General features: G+C 41.4%; 1 protein-coding gene across 1 annotated transcript in view; it reads left to right on the forward strand.

Moving 5' to 3' along the window:
• Positions 1-25,963, forward strand: part of PAM (peptidylglycine alpha-amidating monooxygenase) — a 2,584,515-nt gene that overhangs the window by 935,963 nt on the left and 1,622,589 nt on the right. Inside the window, exon 6 of the mRNA XM_044063879.1 lies at positions 20,466-20,554. Within this exon, the coding sequence (XP_043919814.1) occupies positions 20,466-20,554 (89 nt within the window). The remainder of the gene's footprint in view (positions 1-20,465; positions 20,555-25,963) is intronic.

Consider the following 25,963-nt stretch of genomic DNA (forward strand, 5'->3'; position numbering starts at 1 on the left):
GACAAAGGCCTATCCTTTTCATCTATAAAAATTCATGCCTCTGCCATTTCGGCTCATTACAATACAGAGCCACCAATCTTTTCTCTTCCTTTATTAAGGTAGTACCTCAGAGGAGCCAAAAATGTAAGGCCTCCAAGGAGATCACCAATACCTGCATGGGACCTCAATTATGTTTTGGAAAAACTCACCCTGCCTCCTTTTGAGCCAGCCGCTACAGCTGATATAAAGTTTTTATCTTGGAAAACAGGTCTGCTCCTAGAAATAACTTCTGCAAGACGAGTCTCAGAGCTACAGGCACTCATGGCTGTGGAACCTTTTATCATTTTTTATCCAGACAGGGTTTCTCTGAGGACAAACCCGACTTTTATGCCTAAGGTAGTGTCCATTGTAGCTCTTAACCAAACTATTCATCTGCCTACCTTTTATCCAAACCCACAGAATAAGGGGGAGAGAATTCTGCATTCTTTGGACATACACAGCTACGCTTCTATTTAAACAGAACCAAAGCTTTCAGAAAGACAGAGCAGTTACTAGTGGCATATGCTGCAGGATCACAAGGAAAGGCTATCTCAAATCAGACTATTTCAAAGTGGATAGGCCACTGCATTCATTTCTGCTATTCACAACATGGCAAGCCAGTACCTAAAGGCATTAGGCCACATTCAACCAGAGCAGCAGCCACTTCAGCATCCTTCCTCAGGGGAGTACCAACCAAAGACATTTTAGAGGCTGCTACTTGGAGTTCAGTGCACACCTTCACAGAGCACTATCACTTACCACTCTACTCTAAATCCAGGGCAGGCTTTGCCACTGCAGTTCTGCAGGGCCTAATAGCCGCTCTTAATGCTATTTAGCTCCAGCCTCCTAACCTTAGATTTGGGATTCAACCCAATTGTAATGACTGCAACAGTGAAACACGAAGAACATAGTACAGCTGTGTACACTTACCATAAATGTAGATGTTAGAGTGTATTCACTGTTGCAGTCCAGCTTACCCACCCACCATCCCCCATTTCTTTACTGGAACATATCTGTACTTCTCTATTCTATACAACCTATGTGGTGTATTTGCTTGTAGATGAAGGCAAAATATATACTTTGCTGCATGCATGTTTTATTGACATGTTTTTAGCTTACCCTTTTGGGGGCACCTGACATCTGGGGCAAGAAAAACTGAAGAAAATGGCGTCGGCTGCATCTTTTATACCCCTGGCGCACTGACGTCAGGGAGGAGGTGACAGCAACCGACTGGACCTAGACCTTGGAATTCAGGCCAACTGAAGGTAGCCTGCCAGCAGGATACCTCAATTGTAATGACTGCAACAGTGAATACACTCGAACATCTACATTTATGGTAAGTGTACACAACTGCACTGTCTGTCTTTCCTGCTAAACATAAGTGAAATTACAGTGCTGAGTGTAAATAACATTAAAGTGCTGAGTGCAGATTTTAGGCCCTTACATTCAACTTACCTCTGGTGTGGTGTCTTGAGTCAATCAGGGTATTCCCTGTAACCAGTCCTACTGCCCCCCACCTTTCCTCAAACAGGTTAAACTGCTACAATTCAGTACAGGCATCATTTTCAAATCTAGGTGCTTAGGATTTCCCTCTCTCTTCCCCCCTTGGCTGACCTGGTGTGACTTAGTGTAAGTTTCTTCATTGTATGGATCTGTTACTGTTTTTTGTGTAACTGAATGACCAGCTGCTAAATTCTGATTCTGCACAGACTGCTCTATTTTTTTGCAGAGGCTTTATAAGTAGCTAGTGACTTTACTGAATTTCTGTGGGAATATTTGTGTTTAAACTGAACCTGTACCTAGAGAAAGTATATAATCAGAGCTCCTACTTGCTGCATGTGTTTTTTAATGTTTAAATTGCACACACACACACATTGAAAAAGTGCTTTTATGACCTGAATAGCTATACCTGAAGTGCTTTTACTGGCAATTTTCCAGTTGTACAATTGTGAACAATTGATTTAGTTTTTCTGGTATATCTTTAAAATCAAGCGTTTATTTACTGCTTTGCTCTCTTGCTTAGGTTTCTTAGCTATAAATATTAGTTAATTCTGAAGTGTGCTACTTTACCCCCCCCCCCCATCCTCAAACCTTTCTGAATGTATTATTATAAAATAACTGCCTGTTGTTGCCTTCATGCTTACCCTAGAATATGTGCTTTTCTCTTTTCCTAGTTGAACTATACATTTACCTACAAGACTGCAATTGGTCACCATAACAAAATCAATTTCTCTCAGCATTTAAGCAGAGTAGGTTGCACACAAAAAGCATTTGTTAAGCTTTCACTTACAGTGCTGTGTAATTAAGCAGTTCACCATTTTTGTCAGCCATAGGGCTCATTTTTCTATTTGAGTGTTTGCCTCCTTCCCCTGTAACTTAAGTAAACTGACTCTTACATTAAGAGCTATAATACTTACCTTATAGCTTTAGGACACCTTAGGAAACCTTGTAAACTGCAATAGCCCCGCTACGTTCGCCCTCGCTAGGCTCATGCTCTCTTCGCTCCTCTCCCTGCCCCCAATTCTCTCTCACCCCCAGTACCTCTAAATTTAAAGTACTATAGCCACTCCCCCACTTTCTAGATCCTATCTGCTTTCATCTGGGATAATTCCTCCCACCCCCATTCTTCCACCTACATTTTAATAGCACCTATTAGCTTTCATCAAGGCCTTCTTTAGCTATGTTAGAAACCTGGGTGGAAACTCCCAGTTATGCTCAGAGTTAGTCCAAAATGACAATAAATACACTGAACCCACTGACATTGCCAACATTCTGGCAGATAGGTTCAGTACAAATTTCTCCTCCCCCTCCCCCCCAAAAGGAGAAATAACTATCCCAGCAGAGTGTAGCCTCCCTAACATCTCAGATGCCCAGGTGAGAGCTGCCCTCTCTAAAGCTAAAAACACAGCATCAATGGGACCGGACGGTGTCCCAGGCTGTGTGCTACATGAACTCCAAGAGGAACTAAACCCAAACATAAGGCTGCTGTTTAATCTTAGCCTTACTACAGGATATGTACCCAAAGAGTGGCGTACGGCAACAGTGGTCCCACTTCACAAAGGTGGTGCTTCTACGGACCCTGGAAATTACCGCCACATAAGCTTGGCGAGCCTGGTCTGCAAAGCTATGGAGAGGATCATTATGGAACTCATAAACAAAGACACTGGGGACCTACAAACATTGGATCCTACCCAATTTGGCTTTGTCAAGGGCAGATCCTGCCTTTTGAACTTGGTCGACTTTTTTGAAACCGTCACTAAGGCCATTGATGAAGGTAAGGCAGTTCACACAGCCTACCTTGACCTTGCAAAAGCCTTTGACACAATAATACACTCGGGCATCATAGACAAACTCACCAGCTTAAATGTAAACCCATATGTCACGAGATGGGTTGCAAACTGGCTCAAGGACAGAACCCACGGGGTCAGAGTTGCTGGAGCTATGTCAGACTCTAAGCCAGTCACAAGTGGTGTCCCACAGGGCTCAGTCCTGGGACCCCTCTTGTTTGGCATTTATTTTTCCGAAGTACAGGCAAACATCGGAGGATTGTGGCTGACAAAGTTCGCAGATGACTGCAAACTGGGCGCCATAATTGATACTCAGCGGACACAAACATCCTTCAGAGAGGACTCATAGAAATGGATAATTGGTGCCAGAGCCATGGCCTTAAGCTAAAATGTATAGTCATACCCTTTGGGAAAAACAAGGTACCCACAAATTACCACATAGGTGGTAATCCATTAAGGAAGAGGTAATCAGGGACCTAGGGACCCAGGTTGACAGTAACCTCCCATTTGACACTCACATTGCCAAAGTGGTTAGGAAGACCTTCTATATTGCCCACCTTATCATGAAGGGTTTCAAATCTAGATCAAGAGAGGTCATTGTGCCCCTGTACTCATCTCTTATTGGGCCAATGATTGAGTACAATGCCCCATTTGGGATGTATCTTACCCGACACCTGCAGCAGTTGGAAAGACCCCAAAAGTTCCTCACTAAGAGGATAAAGGGTCTTAAACATATGTCATATGCTGCCCGACTGAAAAAACTCCAGCTCTATTCAGTCGCATACCGCCTACTCAGAGGTGACCTGTGCCTAACGTACAAGGCCATGTCCAATCCTGAATTAATGGACATGCTGCACCTCAAAAAATCCAAATCCATCAGAGCCACGAAGGCAAGAGACTTAAACCTCAACACAGAAATAAATAGGACGTGCTGGAGGGACAGATTCATAACCCAGAGGCTCCCTACACTCTGGAACAGAATCCCAATCCATGTTAGGCAGAGCCCCTCACTAACTCTATTCAAGAGAAGTCTTGGAGTGGATGGGAGATCGAGGTTTACCCCACCGGTCATCTCTGTGTCACTACTAGACAGAGGCACAGTAAACTAAACCCTAAATGGGCATAGTATTCTCATCCTAAGGGGTGGTGAAAGCCACACACACTCTGGCTAGGCTTATAAATGCCCTAGGGCAGATAGCCTAGTACGAACCTATGAACGTATTCTCCCATCCCCCTTCCAGTACCTTTACCTCACCACTCTGTCGTCTGGTGCTGCATCACTGGGTAAAACAGTTCCTTAACTCACTAGCTGATTCACAAATAATGATATGCTCCTCTTTACTACCCCTCTTGTTCACACCATACCTCCTTACCTTGTATGAAAACCAGTTTCTCATGGGATTTCAGGTCCCGAAAGGCCATACTATCACCCCAGCTGTAAATCCCCCCACCTTCAACCATACTTACAGTACTATCCAACATCTTGTTCAGTCTATCAACATCTCAACCCCAGGCACATTAGCTCTAGATCCAAACACTACCACAAACTAATAAACAAATTCCTGAAGTTCATCACCAAGTATAGACTTAACCTAATACTTGGTGGTGATATTCACCCCAGCCCTGGCCCACCCACTTCAAATACACATATCCCCTCTACTTGCAATCTAAGATACAAACCTACAATTAATAGGCCAACTAACTCTCTCCTAGCCTGTCATCTCAATGTTAGAAGCATTAATAACAAGGTACATGAATTGCATGCACTTCTGGATGTCCACTCCCCTGAGATTCTCTGTTTATCTGAAACCTGGTTAAAACCTAACACTACAGACAAAGAAGTGTTACCACCTGGGTGCAACATACACAGGCTGGATCGTGCTTCCAGGAAGGGGGATGGGGTAGCTGTACTCTATAAATCTGAGTTGAATGTCACCATAGATGTAATACAACCACCTCAGATTAATAACTCAGAGATTCTTGCCACCAGATTGCAACTTAATAAAAATAAATGCATTAATATCATCTGTATGTACATTCCCCGAGGTAACAATATATCTACACTGGAAGATATCCTGCACTGGTCATCATGTCACTACCCCCAAGAAACCCTACTACTTGGAGACTTTAACATAGACTGGGGCACCTGTTCCTCAGGATCCCCAACCACCCATATTAACCTGCATGCATTTACACAAATCATATCCACCCCTACCAGGATAGGTAAACCCAACCAAAAAGAAAGCATACTTGACTGGGTACTCATAAATAGCCACCCCCAACTGTACACCTCTGGTACCCTCCCTGATGGCCTAAGCGATCACCTTCTCACATATGTAATTAAGCACAAAGCCATTAATTCCCAACAACCCTTACTCAGAAAGGTTAGAAACAATAAAAACTTTGACCCTGCCAAATTCCAGCAAGAACTAAACTCATGTAATTGGTCTATTCTAAAACACCTCCCCTTAGAGGAAGCAGTAGCATACTTTAACAACAAATTCCTTGAGATCCTTGATTTGCATGCACCTGTTCGTTCAAAGAGAACAAAGGCAAAAACTGTGTCATGGCTTTCTAAGGAGTCTAAACTCAAAATTACCCTTAGAAACAAAGCATGGGCTTTATGGCGTTCTTCTAAAGACCCCCCAAGATCACATTAAATACAGGCAATCCAGGAACGAAACTAAAATATCCATTTTACAAGACAAAAAAACAATACTACTGTAATTTACAGACAGTGAATCAAAATAACCCTCAGAAGTTTTGGGCAGGTTTAAATACTCTACTACATCCTGGACAAACTTCAACCCCAATCCCTGCTGCTACTATTGATAAAACCCCTGAAGATGTTTCTGATAGTTTTAAGATTCTTTACTGAGACAATTCAAGCCCTTGCTAGCCAACTACCTCCTAGCTCCCCTGGTCCTGAAAGTACCACCCCTAGAAATCTTCTTGCATTCAGCTTCCAACCAGTCACCAGTTCACTTATCCGTACCTTGATCAAAAAATTAAAACCCACTACAATTTCTGCTGATCAACTCCCTGCCGAGTACCTACAAAAATCAGTTGATGCTATTGCTTACCTCGTCTCAATACTAATCAATCAAACCATAGTAGAAGCTAAAATTCCCACCATCTGGAAAACATTCTGTCTTGATACTAGAGCCCTTCAATGGTTTCAGTCCTACCTGAATGGTCGACAGCAGGCTGTCCTCTGGCAGAACAAACTCTCTAACCTTCTACCTAACACCCTTGGAGTACCACAAGGCTCTATACTAGGGCCCTTGCTGTTCTCCATCTTCATTAACGACCTTTATACTGCCATCCCAAAAGTCAGCTATATCCAGTATGCTGATGACTCTACTCTGATTTGCTTGGCCACATCTCCAATAGAGTTATGGTCAGCTACCCAGACCACCTTTAATACAATAGAAAACTGGCTTTCTAAATGTCGTCTGATCATAAATCCCAAAAAATCTAAAATGCTGTTATTTTCACCAACACATAGGTCTACCACTTTCACCTTTACCATAAATTCAAATGATGGCACAATAATCTCCCCTGACCCCTCTACAAAACTATTAGGTGTCATCATAGATAATAATCTAAAATTCGACCTACATGTTAACCAAGTTATCAAAACCATTAATAAAAAACTAGGGTCACTTTACAGAATATAAGTCTTCCTAACCCCTCCAGCTAAAATTGCCATAGCTCAATCTCACCTTCTTTCAATCCTTCTGTATGCATCCCCTCTACTCTCGAATTTAAACAAGACTGTCCTTAAACTCTCAATTTGCTACAACTACATTGCCAGGTTTGCCACTGGGCTGCCTTTTAGGACACATCATTGCATCAATCTAAATCAGCTTGGGTGACTTGAACTACCCAGCCTAATCCAGTATAACCAACTGATTATGGCCTATAAAATCCTCTATAATCCGGAGAATACTCCTGCACTTAAAAATGTTATCACCCCCTATAACAATCCTAGACCACTTTGATCATCTAACAAACTACTAATTCAGGCTAGCAAAATTAATAACACAGCCAGTGACTCTCTCTTTGCAAACTCTGTAAGTAGACCCTGGAACTTTCTTCCAGCTCATATTACCTTACTTTCTACCTTAGGTCAATTTAAAACTAGACTCAAACACCATTTGGCACTTAATTGGCTATGTCAATGTATCAAGCCTGGCTAACTCTCTCTAGAATGTGTAAAAATCTGTTAACCAGTTTACTGTGTAATTTAATTTAACCCTGACTTACACTCAGGATTAACTCTATCCTGTGGAACTTGTTTAACTTGGTTACTTATGTAATCACTGTAAATAGTCTGTTTGTAATATGTAATGCTGGTATTATGTAATGCTGTATCTGCTTACCCTTGGAGCTTTTCTCCCCGGGCCTCTGCTGAAAATGGACATGCATCCAGTCGGACTATCCCGGTCAACAAATGTAAAATAAAAAATAAATAAATAGTACCACCCTAGACTGGATACATACCTCTCACTCTGACTATTATCATAACCCCTCTATACTGCCTGACACACTAAGCGATCACCACACCATCTCTATAAGTTATCACCTGTCTAAACCTCCTAAAACCCACCTATACAGAGACTGTTGCAACCTATCTAATTTTAGCCCTGATTTATTTAATCAGACACTCTCATCTGTAAATTGGTCCCCTCTCCAACAACTCCCCCTTGAAGAAGCTGTTCTTACATTTAACAGCATCCTCCTTAACACCCCTAACTCCCTAGCTCCTATTAGAAATGTAAGAGTTAAATCAAACTTTGCACCTTGGATTAGTAAAGCCACTGTCTCTCTCTCTCATGCAGAAAAGAGACTCCACATAGAAAACCTGGAACAAACTAACCCCCCCCAGCCTTCAACACTATAGAGAACTTTGTAACTTAACAAATAAGCAAACCACCCTAGATAAAAAGAATTTTTACTTGAATCCTCAAGTAAAACCCCATTCCAACCCCAAGAAATTCTGGAATACCATTAACAAGCTTCTAGACCTGGTAATCCTTCCCCTCCTAACCCCTCCCCAAACTGTACACCCATAGAAATTGCAACATCCCTTAACTCCTTCTTTATAGACTCCATACAAAAACTAGTCAAATCTAAAACAAATTCTATTCCTGACACTCTTCCCCTTTCCTCCAACCTCACCACCTTTACCGTCAAAACTATACCCACAACTGCTATTAAATCCTTACTTTCTAAACTTAAACCCTGCTCCCCTTCAGCAGACAACCATACCTCAGATTAGCAGCTCCCTCTATAGCCTATCCATTCTCCAGACTTATCAACCAATCTATCCAGGAAAACCTAGTCCCACAAATATGGAAAAAAGCTTACATTATTCCTTTGCACAAAGGAGGCAACTGCACCGACCCCTCAAATTTTAGACCTATTGCTATCCTATCGCCTCTCTCTAAAATCTTAGAAAAGTTTATCCACAAACAATTCCTGGAACATATAACTGATGAAAATCTCCTGACTCCTACTCAACATGGCTTCCGCCCACACCATAGTACATCTACCGTCCTACTATTCTTCACCAACTCTATATTTACCTCTCTCAACAATAAAGTAGTATCTTCCCTCTTCCTAGACCTCTCTAAGGTTTTTGACACTGTTTCACATAACCTCCTGCTCTCCAAGCTTTCTTCCCTCAACCTGTCCTACTCTACCCTTAACTAGTTCTCCTCTTACCTATCTAATAGAACTCAGTCTGTTAAATGGTTATGAGCTACTTCACCTTTCCTTCCCATTTCAAACTGGAGTCCCTCAAGGGTCCATCCTGGGCCCCTTACTATCTTCCAATCCTGTCCTCAGTCTAAACTTATTCAATATGCAGATAACTCTACAGTCATCTCTACCTCTGACAACCTAACTCGCCTTTGTACCCTCGCACAGGATACACTTCTCTCTGTCGAAAGATGGCTCACCACTAACCAACTCTTTCGTAGCCCTAAAAAACCTAAACTACTTCTTTTCCTTCGCAAACCTCTCCAGCATCTCAAAACCTCCTTCTCTATCTCCTCCATAAACAATACAGTTATTTTAGCAGAGTCTCAACTCAAACTTCTTGGTGTACAAATCGATGATGAACTGAAATTCAACATCCACATCAACAACTGAATCAAAAAGACTCATCAGAAACTTGGACTATTATATATAAAAAAAATCCTTACACAGGAATCTAAAGCCTCCCTTGCCCAAGCCTACCTCCTTCCAACATTACTTTATGCTGCCCCATTTTTACCAACCTCCAAAAAAATCTATTACATAAACTTGAACTAACCTATAATAAAATCATCATATTTGCCACAAATCTCCCCTATCGCTCACACCACTGCCTCTCACTACAAAAAATAAATTGGCCAGAGTTCCATAACCAACTCCTCCTACCACAGCTTCATATGACCCAATCAATCTTGCTACATCCCCAAGCTTGCCCCTCATTAATTTCTCTCATCTCCCCTTATGTCCCTAACTGAGAACTTTGTAGCTCTGAGCAACACCTACTCCAAATCTCCAAACCTAATAAAACCATAGGAAAAAGTGTCTGTAGTCATGCAGTCTCCGCAGCTTGAAACAAGCTCCCTCTCTCTATTAGATCTCTCCAAAACTTACCCGTTTTTAAAATAGCCCTAAAGGGCTTCCTGCAAAATTCGTGGTCCTGCCCCTGTAAAGACCCAACTTGACCCCTGCACTCGAAGCTTACCACAACTTACCTTCTATCCTACACTTCCAATTTCTTAACTACTTAGTGCTCACTAAGACCTGCTGTACCCTCTACACCCTCCTTGCCTTTTACCTTTAATCCTCTAAATAGGTTTATATGATGAGTTGAGTTGTTATCTTACAAATTTCACTAATCTGTAATTTTTTCAATTTTTATGCACAACTGTAAATAATTTATATCTATATTTTCAACCTTATATGCAAATGTAAATAATTTTTGTATCTTAGTGTATACACTATTGCAACTGTAAGCTTGTCTTCTATTTAAGTGTAAACACTACTGCAACTGTAAGTTTGTTTTTGTATCTAACTGAAAATTAATTAAGTATCTGGAGCTTTTCTCCTCGGGTCTCTACTGAAAAGGGGCACCTGCCCAGCCAGACTAATCCAGTTACAAATGGCAAATAAAGTAAAATAAAATAAATAAAATACTGTTCTTCTCTTAGCCCTTATTTCAGCAAAGAGAATATCTGAGCTTCAGGATCTCATGGCTGTCCCTTCCATTTTAGTTTTTCACAGGGACAGGGTGTCTGTCTGTACAAATCCTTCTTTAATGACCAAGGTGGTCTATCAGTTCTCTCTTAATCACTCTATTAATTTGCCTTACTTTTTTCCTTCTCCACAGTCTGCCATTGAGAAGGTTCTTCACAATTTGGATTTGCATACGCAACTCAGATATAATTTAGATAAGACTAAGGATATTTTTGGATCTGAGTAACTTTTTTGTTTCCTTTCATCCCAAGTCTTTGGCTTTGGCTGTCTCTAAGCAAACCATTTCATCCTGGATTTCTAAAGTCATTTCTTTTTGTTATTCTTTTCATGGTAAATGTCTTTCTTCTTCTGTAAAGGCTGATTCTACCAGAGCTGTTGCTTCCTCTGATACCTTTTTCAAAGGACTAGATACCAATTCTATCCTTGAGGCTGCTACTTGGTCTTCTGTTCAAACCTTTACTAAGCACTACAAGTTGGGTTTTATTTTCAGAGCAAGAGCTGACTTTACCAGGGCTATTCTGCATGGATTTCTAGAGGGGTATTCAGTGCCTTCCTCCTCCTAGATTTCCTCTTGAGCTTGTGTAATCTGCCTTATGTAAATAATACTGCAAAAGTGATATGGAAGAACATAGTACAGTTGTGTAAAGTCTTACCATAGCAGTAGATGTCCTCTTCTTTGTTGCAGTATTCCCTCCCTTCTGTACCCTCTGTTCTGCCCTATTTTCTTGCCCTCTTGGCTGGGGATTCTTTTCTTTTTCTTCCTCCTGGATGCACACGTTCCTCCTGGTCTCTAGGAACATTCTGTTCCTTGTGAGACTTTTCAGTTCTGAAGTATGTGCATTCGTACATCCCCATTTTGCCCTACACCTTGCGCAGAGAGCATGCATCTGATGTACAATGCCTGTAAGCATTAAAGGCTCTGGTATACTAACTTGGATAATGGGCTGGCCTTGGCAGGAAATACCTTACATAAGATATACTGCACCAGTGAAGAGAAGGACATCTACAGGTATGGTGAGATCTTATGGTGAGATCTTACACAACTGTTGAGATTTTTAGGAGTTCTCTTCAGCTTTTGTGAGGCTTCAAATGTCATATGTTGTTTTTGAGATGTTTAGGAGTAGTTTATGATTGTACATACAAGAATTAAGGGAGTGGAGGTCAGATTGAAACTGGGTTTGACTAGCTTAAGGTGAGGGATTATGTTGATGGATAACCAATGCCATCACAGTAAAGACTGATAGGAAGTTTAGAGAAGTCTGAAGGTAGTTTGTTAATGTAGATTGAAAACAATAGTGGGATGAGTATGGAACCCTAGGGCACTTCTTTGATAATGGGTGCTGAAGGTGGTAGGATGAGCCAGTTTTGACTCTGGAGTACCTATTTGTTAAAAACTCTTGGAAGTGTGTGACAGCGTTGGAGCTAACTCTTGGAGGGAGTGAAGAATGGAGAGGTGATCAATAATATCAAAAGCTTTGCTAGGGTTAATGAAGAGTGCTCCTGAAAGGTTTCCTTTGTCCGTGTTGAGAAGGCTCTCATATGTAAGTGACCATAGTGCTGTCATTGTTCTCTGGCCAGCACAGAATCCATGCTGTTTAAGAGTAAGGAAATGCTACTGTTGGGTTTAAGTGGACAACTGAATGCAGGATAGTTTTTTTTTAAAGTATTTCCCCAATGTAGGGAAGATGGAGATGGGGCAGGAGTGGGAGACATTATCTGTCAGAGGCACTTTGATTAAGGGCTTTACAAGAGTAGATTTCCATATGTCTGGGACTGAGTTTTGAGTTAAGCAAAGGTTATAAATGTGGAGAAGAGCTTTGGTAAGGACGTCTTTACCAGAGTGAGATGAACCAAGGAAGTAGTCTGCATCAAGGGGTACATCAAGGAGTATGTTTTCTAGTAGGGGCTTACGGTCTTTGTGAGGGATTTTCTTAAAGTAGAAAGGGGGATAAAAGATGGGAGACTGAATGAGTTGGGGGAGAGGTAGAGATTGTGGCACTATTCCTTGAGAAAGTCAGTGTTTAGGAGTCAGCCTTGAGAAGTCTGGATGGAGATACAGGAGGAGGAGGTAGGATCTGTGCATTTCCGGATTGTGAGAAGATCTACATCCTGCCAGAACTGTTTGGTTTGCCTAGCAGAGCAAGTTGTGCTTGAAATAGTTGATTTTGCGCTCCTTAAATGTGTAGGTTGCTTCACTATTGCTATGCTATCTCTGCTCTGTAAATGTTTAGATTATCGCAGAACTGCTGTACTGTCTATCTCTTGTAAGGGTGCAGATTACCTTGGGTCTGCTGTGCTTATTAATGTGCTGAGCAACTGACACTTTTTGTTTTCATTAGCAGAGGATGTGTAAATTACCTCTGTATTAATGAAATGTGTTTATGTTGAGCAGCAGAGTTGTGTGAAGTAGTTGGCCAGATGCTAAATGTACAGTTTATTCATGCGTCTGCTCCCAGCAAGTTATGTAAGCACTGACAGTAGTAGGGAATTTGTGTATATGACCCAGGATTGGAGAAGGAGTAAGCTGTCAGGGACTTTTATTCCCTAGAAAGTGTGATGTGGCCACTGTCACTTTTCTTGTCCTGTTTCTGGAATGGCAAGGGTTTACGTCACACCATAATGAATTGCAACTGCATTCTGAGTTTCTCTTCCGAAATCACTCATTTGTTCTACCTCAAGACTAGTGTAAATGTGATTCAACACATGGGCAGAAAATACTGGGTAAATTAGTCAGGGATATGCCACCATTGGGGAGAGGGGGGTTGGGTCAAGAAAGATTGCTGCTGTTAGAGATATGACATCACTGAAGAATGATTTGTTTTCCTATCCTATTCCATCTGCTGCTGAAGACATGAGAGTGATTGGAGGGGATGAACGACATGCTGGCATTACTGCCTGTGGCTGCCAGGGGTTTAACAATAGAAGGGGGCTGATGTTAAAGATTATTGCTGCCAGGAGTATTACTGGGGGAAGGATGTTAAAATTTTTTTTCTCCCGTCCATTTAAACTTTATCCCATGTCATTACTTAAAAAAGGGAGGGGCACATTGAGAACCCTGAAGATGTACCTTGTACATATACAAACAGATTTATGCAAAACTTTGATCCAGGAACAAGATGAAAGCAGGTTTGTGCATCTTGGAAAGTGAAAGTACTGTAATGATCCTAAACAAGGGCTCATTAGTATGCAGTATATTTCTAAAATGTGCTTTACTGGCAGCATTTTTATAACCAGTAGGCAATGTGAAAATATGTACAAGACCCATATTTTTTTCAGTAAAGATGCAGTAATGATGTGAAATGTAAAAAAAAATCTGTACTTTTTCTTTCAGTAAAGATGTGTCAAAGCTGTATAAAACATCTACTTTTTAGTAAAAATGCATAGGAGGTTTGAAAAGTGAAAGTATTTCATATGTATGCACTTTAATAGAGCTTTGAGCCTTTTGGACTTTTAGTTCCTGTTAGCTATATTATCTTGATTGGGTTGGAACTTTATGGTTATCTAAGCAGCTTAAATTTGAATATGTTTCCTGGATTCAAACTTAAGACCCAGCAGGAAGAGAGAGTCAAGAATCCTTTACCAAAAGCTCAAAAGAGTTTTTGCTTGAAAGGGCAGTGCTAAATATTTCCTATTGTCTAATTCCATGACGACCTTCTGGAGTTTTGTCAAGTGAGGTGGCTTCCTTGAAGGTTTAGTGCAACTGTACAGTTAGTTCATTTAGTCTTGGCTTTTTGCTTGGAGTGTTCAGTAGATTTTAATCATAACAGTGCAGAAAGAAACCTTTTCAAAGCAGCTGAGAAGAGACAATCTAATAACTTCAGTCATTGAACTAATGTCTGGGAATTTTGTGAGACTTTTCAAATGTTAAATGGTATTACATATCAGAGGTAAATAGGTAATTGCTATCTTCAGTTAGTAGCAATAGGTCTAGCTAGCTGATAGTGTTTTTCTAACATCATTTCATATTTTCCAGTACAGGAGTATATATATGCGTTTAATTTTGAATGTGTATCACTTAACATCTTTAAAGATTTTCCTTATTCAATTAAAATGGCTTATGGCTGATTGTCTGTTGTGTTATGTAAGGGCAATTACACAAAACTGGTTGGCATCTACCTTTTTAATGAGAGAATGCTCATCCATGATTACCATATCTTAATGCATTCAGAGGTGGGTACTAGGCCAGCTGCCCTTGCAGGCCATTTCAAGCCAAGTCAGTTTCCCTCAAAGGTGAGGATCAAACCATGTACCTTGTTTTTGGGAGACAAATACCTTAACCATCATGCCAACTCCCAAGTAATGCAATTAGCTCATTTTACTTGTCTGCCTCATGTACACAGACAACCATCTCCTCCTATCACCCAACACTAAAACCTGCGAGAAATGCATCTACATAGTCAAACTGGAAGCAATGCTCTCTCCAGCCAAGATTGTGCTAAACAGTCAAGAGGAGAAGGTTAACACCTGTACTACACCTCAAGCAACACATAGCCCTTCAAAACTCAAGGCATCAACATCCACACATAGTAACACTAAACCCACTTATGCGGAGGCCCTTAACATTAACCTGCCCAAGCAACAAGGACCTCTGAAGCTGAAATGCAAACAAACATCAATCACAACCAAAGTGACACACAGCTCAAAACACCAGTGTGCCACTAAACAACAGCCCCTAATGCAAGACAACGTTCCCAACACTTTAGTCATAGGTGAGAAAATTACTGTCAGCTGCCTGTCGGGTGCCAGGATCTGCCACATAATGCATGCACTCAAGTCACTCCACAACAAATACAAATACGACTCTGTCATTGTCCATGTTGGAGTGAATGACTTGAGACGTACCTCCCTGGACTAACATGAAAAGAGACATGGAAGAGCACTTGGATTATGTGGCCTTGGCAGGTATGACCCTAGCCCTGAGCAGTATCCTACCTTCACCCTGAATGATACCACAGTATAAGGACAAAATGATTGACTTCAACAATTGGCTAAGTTTCTGGTGTCATTCAAAGGGGATCCAATATCTGTCTGCCTGGGACAACATGATCGACAAACCACGATGCTTTGCCAGAGATGGTCTGCACCTGTCACCCCTGGGATTCAGGTTACTGGCTAAGGCTGTTGCCACTCCATAGTGCATTTTTTAGGCTAGGCTCAAAGGACAAAACCACTACTGTAACAGATATAAGCATGCAAAATCTGAAGGTAATGCTACTCAATGATAGCAGTCTAATCCTTGAAATGCACACTCTCAAGACACTCCTAAAAATGGAGAACATCAATATCTGTGCAGTAACTGAGACCTGGTTCAAGGCTGCAGAGAGCATCCCTGCAATATCAGGCTACACCTCTTGCCACACTTTTCAGCCACCAAACCAGGAAAGAAGCACTAAAGGCTGAGGAGTGTTCATATTCACCAAGGATATTCACACCTCCAGGCTAGTTGCCCAACACAATGCATCTGAAATTCTACAGGTGCAGCTAACACTAGGTAAGACTGAAATCCAAATTGTAGCTTGCTACACATCCCCCACCATGCCCCATGATTCCCACTAAACCTTTTTAAACATACTAGATAATATTAAGATACAACCAAACACCCTAATACTGGGTGATTGCAACTACCCTGCCATTAAATGGGAAAACTACATGGGCACCAACACCTTTGCCCAACGGTTCTTGAAATTCATAAATTCCAATGCCCTGGACCAAAAAATCCATAGTCCCACCAGTGGCTCAAATATCCTTGACCTGGTCATTACCAACATGGGAGATTGATGCTCCACACCAGTGGTCACCCCCTCGTTGGTCAGGTCCGACCATAAGCTAATCACACTTGAGGTCCACATCCTACCCCCACCCCCCAATAGGGAAACCTCCATAAAAAACTTCTCCAAAGCCAACTTCATGCTACTCAAGTCAGAAGTGACAAACTTCATGACACCCATGCAGACGGGAACTGAAAGTTCGACCACTGAATCCTACACTAAGGCACTATACGAGCACATCCACTTGTGCATGAATTATGCCATTCCAAACAGAACCAAGACAGTCTCCTCCAAAAAGAGGAACCCAAACTGGTGGTCCCCTGCCATAAACAAACTGTACAACAGAAGGCAGAAACTGTTGCAGAAAAGAGGAAAATCCCAGGATGCAAAAAACTCCCTTACCAGCCTCAGTATGAAGCTGAGATCCCCCATAAAATCCTCCAAAGCTAGTTATGAAAATAAAAGTGCCAAATATTCCAAGGACAACCACAAGGCATTCTATAGTTATGTCAAGAATCTAAATGGCAATGTTCAGATTTGCTCTGAGCTACAACAGAATGACATTAAATATACTGATCCCAAGGATATTGCCAAAATCCTGGCAGATCGATTCAGTGCCAACTTCACCCCCTCAAGGGCCAATCTCAATACCAAAAGATTGCCAAATTCTGGTACTCATGGCCACACAAGTAAAAATTGCACTTTCCAAAGCTAAGAATACAGCATCCATGGGACCAGACGACATCCCGGGCTGTGTACTACATGAACTACAAAATGAACTGGCACCTCACCTAAGTGTCATGTTTAATCATAGCCTCACCTCAGGCTTCGTGCCCAATGAATGGCGCACAGCTACAGTTATCCAACTCCACAAGGGGGGATCCAACTTGGATCCGGGAACTATCATCCCATCAGTCTGACGAGCCTGATCTGCAAAGCCATGGAACGCATTATCATGGAACTTATAAACAAAGACATTGGCAACCTTCAAACACTGGACCCCACCCAGTTTGGTTTTGTAAAGGGACAATCTTGACTCCTCAACCTGATTAATATCAGTCTCCAGAGCCGTGGACAGGGTAAGGAGGTCCACACAGCCTATCTGGACCTCGCCAAGGCCTTCAACACCATCCCCCATGAAGTCATGGATAAACTTACTAAGCTGGGCATTAATCCCTACGTCAATCGATGGGTTGCCAACTGGCTTACTGACAGAACCCACACTGTAAAAGTAGCCGACTCAAAATCCACAGCTCCAGACAAGTGACAAGCGGAGTACCTCAGGGTTCAGTCCTGGGACCGCTCTTGTTTGGCATCTATTTCTCTGAAATACAGGCCAGCACTAAGGGACTCTGGCTAACAAAGTTTGCAGATGACTGCAAACTGGAAGCCATTACTGAATCCCCAAATGATGTGGATATTCTACAAAAGGGCCTTACAGAAACAGATGCATGGTGCCAGAGCCATGGGCTCAAGCTCAATGCCAAGAAATGTATAGTTATCCCGTTTGGGAAAAACCATGTACCCTTGAATTACCACATAAGTGGCAGTACACTAAACACCAAAAGTGTGATAAGGGACTTAGGGACACTGGTGGACAGTGGTCTCACCTTCGATAACCACCTAGCCACAACAGTCAAGAAATCCTTCTATGTGGCACACCTCATCACTAAGGGGATTTCATCCAGAAAAAAAGGAGGTCATTGTCCCACTGTACTCATCCCTCATTAGACCCATTATAGAGTATACTGCCCCGTTTGGTATGTACCTCACAAGACATCTGCAATAACTGGAAAGGCCACAGAAGTACCTCACTAAAAGAATCACAGGCCTAAAGCAGATGCCCTATACTGACCGTCTGAAAAAACTCCAGCTATACTCTTTCGCATATCACCTACTCAGAGGCAATCTCTGCTTAACATACAAAGCCATGTCAAATCCAGTGCTGTTGGACATGCTACACTTTAAAAAAATCCCAATCCCTCAGAGCTACATGCTCCAGGAATCCAAACCTTGTCATCACAATGAACAAAATATGCTGGAGGGATAGGTTCCTAACCCAGAGACTCCCCATACTCTGGAATAGACTGCCCATACATGTCAAGCACAGCGCCTCATTGGCCGTCTTCAAAAGGAACCTTGATGATTGGATGGGAGATAGGAAATTCACCCCCGGGATCATGTCAGTTGCCCTGCTAGGCAGGGGCCCAGAGAAGTAAATATTGTGGGAAGAAATATCCAGGGAATTGTTATGGCTAGGCTTGTATAGGCCCTAGGGCCGATAGCCTAGTACCAACCTATGAACCTATGTGTATGTGTAGATGAAAGCACTGCTCAGTTCAAGTGCACTTCATCGTTTTTATTTTGTACTACAGAAAGATGTCAGTATTTATTCCTGCCCTGTTGTAGCTCATTTGGCATTAGACTTGTAACTCTTTGAGAATACTTCATTGTACCTCTGCTCTGCCTTGTTACAGTGTCATTGGAATGTAAGACTTTCCAAAAACTGCAAATTGCCCTTCAGGTGAGATCACAGTTTTGCTACTGATTTATACAAGATCATATTACCTTCCTTGTGTGATTAATATTCCCTTTTTATACAACCTAGCAAATGTATTGGCCCTTTGTATGTATAGCATAATTTTTTTCCTACATATCCTTCTCAGACAGTTATCACAATTCAGATGTCACAGAATATGACTGCTGCATTCTGTGACTATGCAACACTCTAGCTAGAAAATAGAAACATTTATTTCCATAAACAGAAGCCTGTACAATGCTTATCTTCTCTCTCTCTCTCGCTAATGTAGAAAATTGCAAATGATGTTTATCTATTTATTTAGTGCGTTTGACTACCAGGCAAGTCCATTTGTGCCATAAAGCCTCCTTTCAGCAGAGCACCAGGGAGAAAAGTTCCAACTGATATAGTAAAAGTACGTACACTTACGATATGGCATACAGGGATGACAAACATTTCTGAGAAGTCAAAAGGAGTACAACAGAATCAACATTTGCATACAGTGTACAGGGGTCCATTCACATTACAGTATACAATGTACACACTTTCATTATCATTGCATTATAACATTAACAGTGATGGACGGATGTGTGCAAACTTCGCTTTTAGATTTATGAAAGTAGTACAATGTAATCAACATTTACCTGTAATAGGGTTGTATTTTTCTTACATGATACAGAGTTACATTCTAATTACGATACAATTAACAGTGATGGATATCTGTGTGCAGATTTCACGTTCTGATTCATAAAATCAGCTGTGTGGAGAATATATTGTAATAATACAGCAAGAAATGCTGATAATTGTAATAATACTTTTTTTGTCAGCAGCAATTATTTTACAGTTGTTTTCATCTCACCCTAAGAAAGGCGAAAGAGGGCAACAGGTTTTGGTCCAATGGGAAAAAAAAAGAGGAAATATGTGAGATGTTACCTGTGCTGTAGAGGTGTAAGGTGGGGTTCAGCCTTGAGAAGTTTATGGAATGAGTGACTATATATTACTTTTAAGCTTGGCTGCCTCACAGCCACTGATTTATAGAACTGTGAGACCATATGGTTTTTCACATTCAGTTTTCTGGCATTTTGCAATCTTGTATTTCATTTCTTGGGCTTATATTTTTACAATGATTGCCAGTCTGTCACCTTGCCATATATAAAGTTAACATCTTCCTGTTCTACCTGCTTGTGAATTCAATTTTCATTTTTTTCTTTTTTGTTTATCACCCTGCACACACACATGGACACACTCGCATGTAAATGTATCTTTTTTTATTAGTTAGTCTACTTGACTGAGAATGGTGAGTGTTCTGGGTAGTAATGGGCCAGTTTAAAACAACATGATCCTGAGATGTGATGATGCATACTATTCAGGCTAGATCGTTACTTTGTATTAATGTATTCTTATGTTGGGGCTTATTTACCAGACCTAGGAATGGGAGTGGAAGCTGGAAGCACAGCAGTTCTTACAACCCTCCATTGTTTAATTTAATGTATACTTACACTGAGCTAAAAACTGCTTGTGCCACTTATGTTTCTCATTGTTTTTTGTTATAATGCACAGTTGTAAATTTTGTATTTTCAGTCTAGTGAAAAAAATCTGTTTTTGTTTTTCTTGCAGTTGATTTTAAGCCACGTGCCAGCATGGATACTGTTCATCATATGTTGCTCTTTGGATGTGGGGCACCTGCATCTAGTGACAGTTTCTGGTAAGATTTTGTGTTTCAGAAGAAAAGCTATGTGTAAATTTAACTTTTGTTTTAATTAGATTAGGCCTATTTGACCAAAGTGTTGTGCTCAAACTGAAACTGAAACACTGTGGTGATGCAAGTAATTTGCTTAAAGTCCAAGTATCTTATACAACACAAGTGAATTCTTTACACATTAACTGTGCATTTCATTTGACTATGAAGCACATTCTCATCACGTTGTCCTATCCTTCAGGATACAGTCACATATAGCTTCACAACAAATTAATTTTATGACTGCTGAAGTACAGATGGGTACAGACAAAAAATGCTCATTTTTTTTCATGTTGAGAAGCATCCTTGTTATTTAGCTGAGGGCTGAAGCACTGATCACAACCCAGACGATCCAGGATCAGATAATGACCTGGCTGCTGGAGGGATGGAAGGGTTGGACTGAGTACCCAGCTACATTTTATCTGTTCTGAAGGCTGGATGGAAGTTTTGGCTTGCATATGTATTGACATCCAGTAGAGACTGGGTATTATCGGGGTATACTAACAGAAATCGTGTGACGCTATATATGTCAGGGCAGTTAGCATTCAAGGCTAGTCCCACCAGCTGCTGTAATTGATCTTGAGATACGGCTTATTAAAATAATCATGATAGCTGCCTGGATGATTGTCTGCTTTGACGATCTTTTGCCCAAAAGTGTACTGAATGGACCGATCAGGTCATGGGAGGGCTAATGTTTGGCATGCAGCAGATGTAAAGTGGCTATAAAAATGCCTAGAAACATTCTGGGATAAGAATCTTTTTATATGAGATTTTGACTCAGTCACATTTCAAACTTGCGCAAGCTTTGTACACACCACAGATATTTGATCAGAATATTTGATAAAATGTGAAATGTACATGATCAACAAAAGTTAAAATAACTGGGATATGTCTCCATATAAACCGTTGGAATGATAGAAAGATTTCCTGATCAAATAATCAGTCTCCATAAACAGAAAACCAACACACTGTAGAAATTCCTGTACTAACAGAAGAGAATCACATTAATTGCTTACACCCCATAAGAGATAGTACATGAAGAAATGCACCCATTTGGCACTCCTGCTCACTTCTTATTGGCAAAACTGGAAGCAGTAGGCCCTCTATTTTTTTTTTGGTGACTGTGTAAAATTTTCCATTGCTGGATGGTATAAGAATTCTCTGTCCAATGCAGCTGAACAAAGTTGAGCACTGCCTCTGTTTCTAATCCAGAATGCTCACCTCCTATCCAGAAAATGGGAAGGTTGGACCCCCACAAGACTTAACAATTTGGAATCGAAATCCTTATCAAGGAATTCATTCACCAGTGCATAAAATGACCCCCTTGTCTTAGCAGCTGGAGAGCAAAACTAAACTGGACAATAGACACTACCACAAGTAAGTATGCACATTGCTTCCTAGACTTCATCATTCCAAGCTCCTTAGACAAACTAGTTCATATCCCATCTAGAGAACTCAAAAGTATTGGATCTGGTCCTCAGCAATGTAGCCCTACTGTGCTCTACAAAGTTGTCTTATCACTGGTCAAATCTGACCAACACAGTGTTTGAGATGGGGTCATTGAGGGGAGGAGTTGCTTACATTTTATCAGGTCTGCTACCTGTAAGAAATTTGCCCTTGAATAATCTCTAAAGACAAAAGGGTTTGACAGTAGATCAAGTTTAACCATTGTAGTGAATATCACTGAGTAGTGGTCAGATTTTACCAGTGATGGGGAAACTATGTGGGGGAAGTTAGGAGAAGATAAGTGTGTAAACTCTTCTCTCTCCCTAACCTTGTCCCACATATTAGCATGCCTACACACTTCCTTGGATCACCTTGGAGCAGGTTCAACTGTCCATGGTTAAGAACAGTAGTTATATGGTTCTAGAGAGTGTGCCAGGTTGCTTTCTTGTCAGCACCAAGCACAGCATTATAGACTCACTACTAAAGCTGTTTAGTCTCAGCCTCTTTATTGGATTCATGCCTGAGGTGTGGAGAACTGTTTTAGTCATCCTACTTCACAAAGGAGGATCCACCACTGACCCTGTTATAGACCTATATGCCTAACCAACCTTTTCTGTAAGGCAGTGGAGCACATCATTATATAACTTATTAAGGTAGATAGTCTGCAGTCCCTTGAAGCAAACCACTTTGAGTTTGTTAAAGCTAGATCTTAGCTCCTAATCTTTGTGGACTTCTATGAACAAGCCACTGATGTAGTTGATATAGTCAATTCAGTGTGTGCTGCTTGCCTCAACCTGGTGAAAGACGTTGACCCAATCCCACATTCTGGCATTATAGTCAAGCTAATCAAACTAAATTTAAACCACTGTGAAACTTGTGGGATAGCAAACTAGCACTGATTGAACCAAAGCTGTTAGTGTAGGGGGCACATTGTCATCAGAAAGAGTCATTTCTAGCAACTTCCCTCAGGGATAGGTCCTTGGGTCACTTCTGTTTGGTGTTTACTTCTCTGAAGTCAGGGTCACTGTTGATGGCCAAGTTTATGGATGACTGCAAACCTGAATCTATGATAAACTCTTCAGTTTATCCTGGATTCTTCAAGATGGTCTGTTGCGTGCAAGTAACATAGAAACTCATGCATCTGCCACACAGATAACACTCCTTTGAAAACTGACACAGTTCAGAGTCCTGGGAAGTTTCATTGACAATGAACTTATCTTTCCACAGCTGCTTATGTACTGTCATCCGAGTGACGTCTCCAGGTGCATTTTTTGTTACCTCCTACTGCGCCTTTAGGCATCAAATATTGCTTGTTCATATTTGCATTAATAATTCCAAAACCATGCTACATACAAGGTATCAGAATGTTTTATCTTGAAGCATACATGATGGCAAACACAATTGTATTGATATTTGACCTATGTCAGTGACTATTTGTTAGATTTGTAAGGTGATAACTTCATTTTTTAAAGACTGAAGCCATGTCCACTGGGAGTTAAAGGTACACACTCAAAAGAGCTGTACTGGAGAGAATGAGTTAAGAAATCCTTTTATCTAGCCAGACAGATTGCCAGGAATATATCTTCTAGATATCTATTTCACCCTTATCAGACTCATAATAAGATATAATACCATTTTTGGTATGTACTTGTCGAAACATATAAATAAACTCAAAAATACCACAGTTTCCACACAAAGAGCATGTCTTCCGTGTGCTACATAGACAGCTTGAAAAACACTTTGTTTTCTCTATTTCTTGCAGACTTCTCAGGCCTTTGCTTCACCTACAAAACCTCAATCGATCCAGTCCTATGTGGTCTTCTACACATTTGTAAAATTAACATCTTAAATACATGATCAAAAGAGTCCTGCACTAAAGCACTGTATGAGTACATCCACTCATGCATGAATGGTGCCATCCCAAATAGAACCAAGATGCTCTCCTCCAAAAAAAGGAAGCCAATCTGGTGGCCCCCTGCCATAAAAAAACTTTACAACAAAAGGAAGAAACTGTTGCAGAAAAGAGGAAAATCCCACGATGCAAAATTCCCTTACCAGCCGCACTAAGAAGCTGAGATCCCTCGTAAAATCCTCCAAAGCTAGTTACGAAAATAAAATTGCCAAAGATTCCAAAGACATCCACAAGGCATTCTATAACTATGTCAAGAATCTAAATGGCAATGCTCAGATCTGCACTGAGCTACAACAGAATGACATTAAATATATTGATCCCAAGGATATTGCCAATATCCTGGCAGATCGATTCAGTGCCAACTTCATCTCCTGTCACCCCCTAAATGGCCCATCTCAATACTGGAAGATTGCCAAATTCTGGTAATGGCCACACAGGTAAAAAACGCACTCTCCAAAGCTAAGAATACAGCATCCATGGGACCAGATGACATCCCGGGCTGTGTACTACATGAATTACAAAATGAACTGGCGCCTCACCTAAGTGTCATGTTTAATCATACCCTCACCTCAGGCTTCGTGCCCACTGAGTGGCGCACAGCTACAGTTATCCCACTCCACAAGGGGGGGATCCACCTTGGATCCCAGGAACTAACGCCCCATCAGTCTGACAAGCCTGATCTGCAAGGCCATGGAACGTATTATCATGGAACTTATAAACAAAGATATTGGCAAACTTCAAACACTGGACCCCACCCAATTTGGGATTGTGAAGGGCCAATCTTGTCTCCTGAACTGATTGACTTCTTCGACTCAGTCTCCAGAGCCATGGATGAGAATAAGGCAATCCACACAGCCTATCTGGACCTCGCCAAAGCCTTTGACACCATCCCCCACTCTGTAATCATAGATAAACTTACTAAGCTGGTCATTAATCCCTACATCACTCGATGAGTTGCCAACTGGCTTACTGACAGAAACCATACTGTAAAAGTAGCTGACTCCAAATCCAGCTCCAGACAAGTGACAAGTGGAGTACCTCAGGGTTCAGTCCTGGGACCGCTCTTGTTTGGCATCTTCTTCTCTGAAGTACAGGCCAACACTAAGGGACTCTGGCTAACAAAGTTTGCAGATGACTGCAAACTGGGAGCCATTATTGAATCCCCAAATGATGTGGATACTCTACAAAAGGGCCTTACAGAAACAGATGCTTGGTGCCAGAGCCATGGGCTCAAGCTCATTGCCAAGAAATGTAAAGTTATCCCCTTTGGGAGAAAACATGTACCAGTGAATTACCACAGAAGTGGCAGTCTACTAAACACCGAAAGTGTGAAAAGAGACTTAGGGACACAGGTGGACAGTGGTCTCACCTTCAATAACCACATAGCCACAACAGTCAGGAAATCCTTCTGTGTGGCACACCTCATCACTAAGGGCTTTTCATCCAAAAAAAAGGAAGTCATTGTCCCACTGTACTCATCCCTCATTAGACCCATTATAGAATACAACGCCCCATTTCGTATGTACCTCTCAAGACATCTGCAACAAATGGAAAGGCCGCAGAAATTCCTCACTAAAAGAATCACAGGCCTAAAGTAGATGCCCTGTGCTGACCGCCTTAAAAAAAACTCCAGCTGTACTCTGTCGCATATCGTCTACTCAGAGGTGATCTCTGCTTAACATACAAGGCCATGTCAAACCCAGAGCTGTTGAACATGCTACACTTAAAGTAATCCCAACCCCTCAGAGCCACAAGTTCCAGGGATCTAAGCCTTGTCATCATAATAAACAAAACATGCTGGAGGGATAAGTTCCTGACCCAGAGACTCCCCAGACTCTGGAAAAGATTGCCCATACATGTCAAGCAGAGCACGTCCTTGGCCCTCTTCAAAAGGAACCTTGACGATTGGATGGGAGAAAGGAAATTCACCCTGGGGATCACGTCAGTCGCCCTGCTAGCCAGGGGTTCAGGGAAGTAAATATTGTGGGAAGAAATAACCAGGGAATTGTTATGGCTAGG

Source organism: Protopterus annectens, chromosome 2.part2, assembly GCF_019279795.1.
Source record: "Protopterus annectens isolate FY-2018-M chromosome 2.part2, PAN1.0, whole genome shotgun sequence".
Classification (NCBI taxonomy): domain Eukaryota; kingdom Metazoa; phylum Chordata; order Ceratodontiformes; family Protopteridae; genus Protopterus; species Protopterus annectens.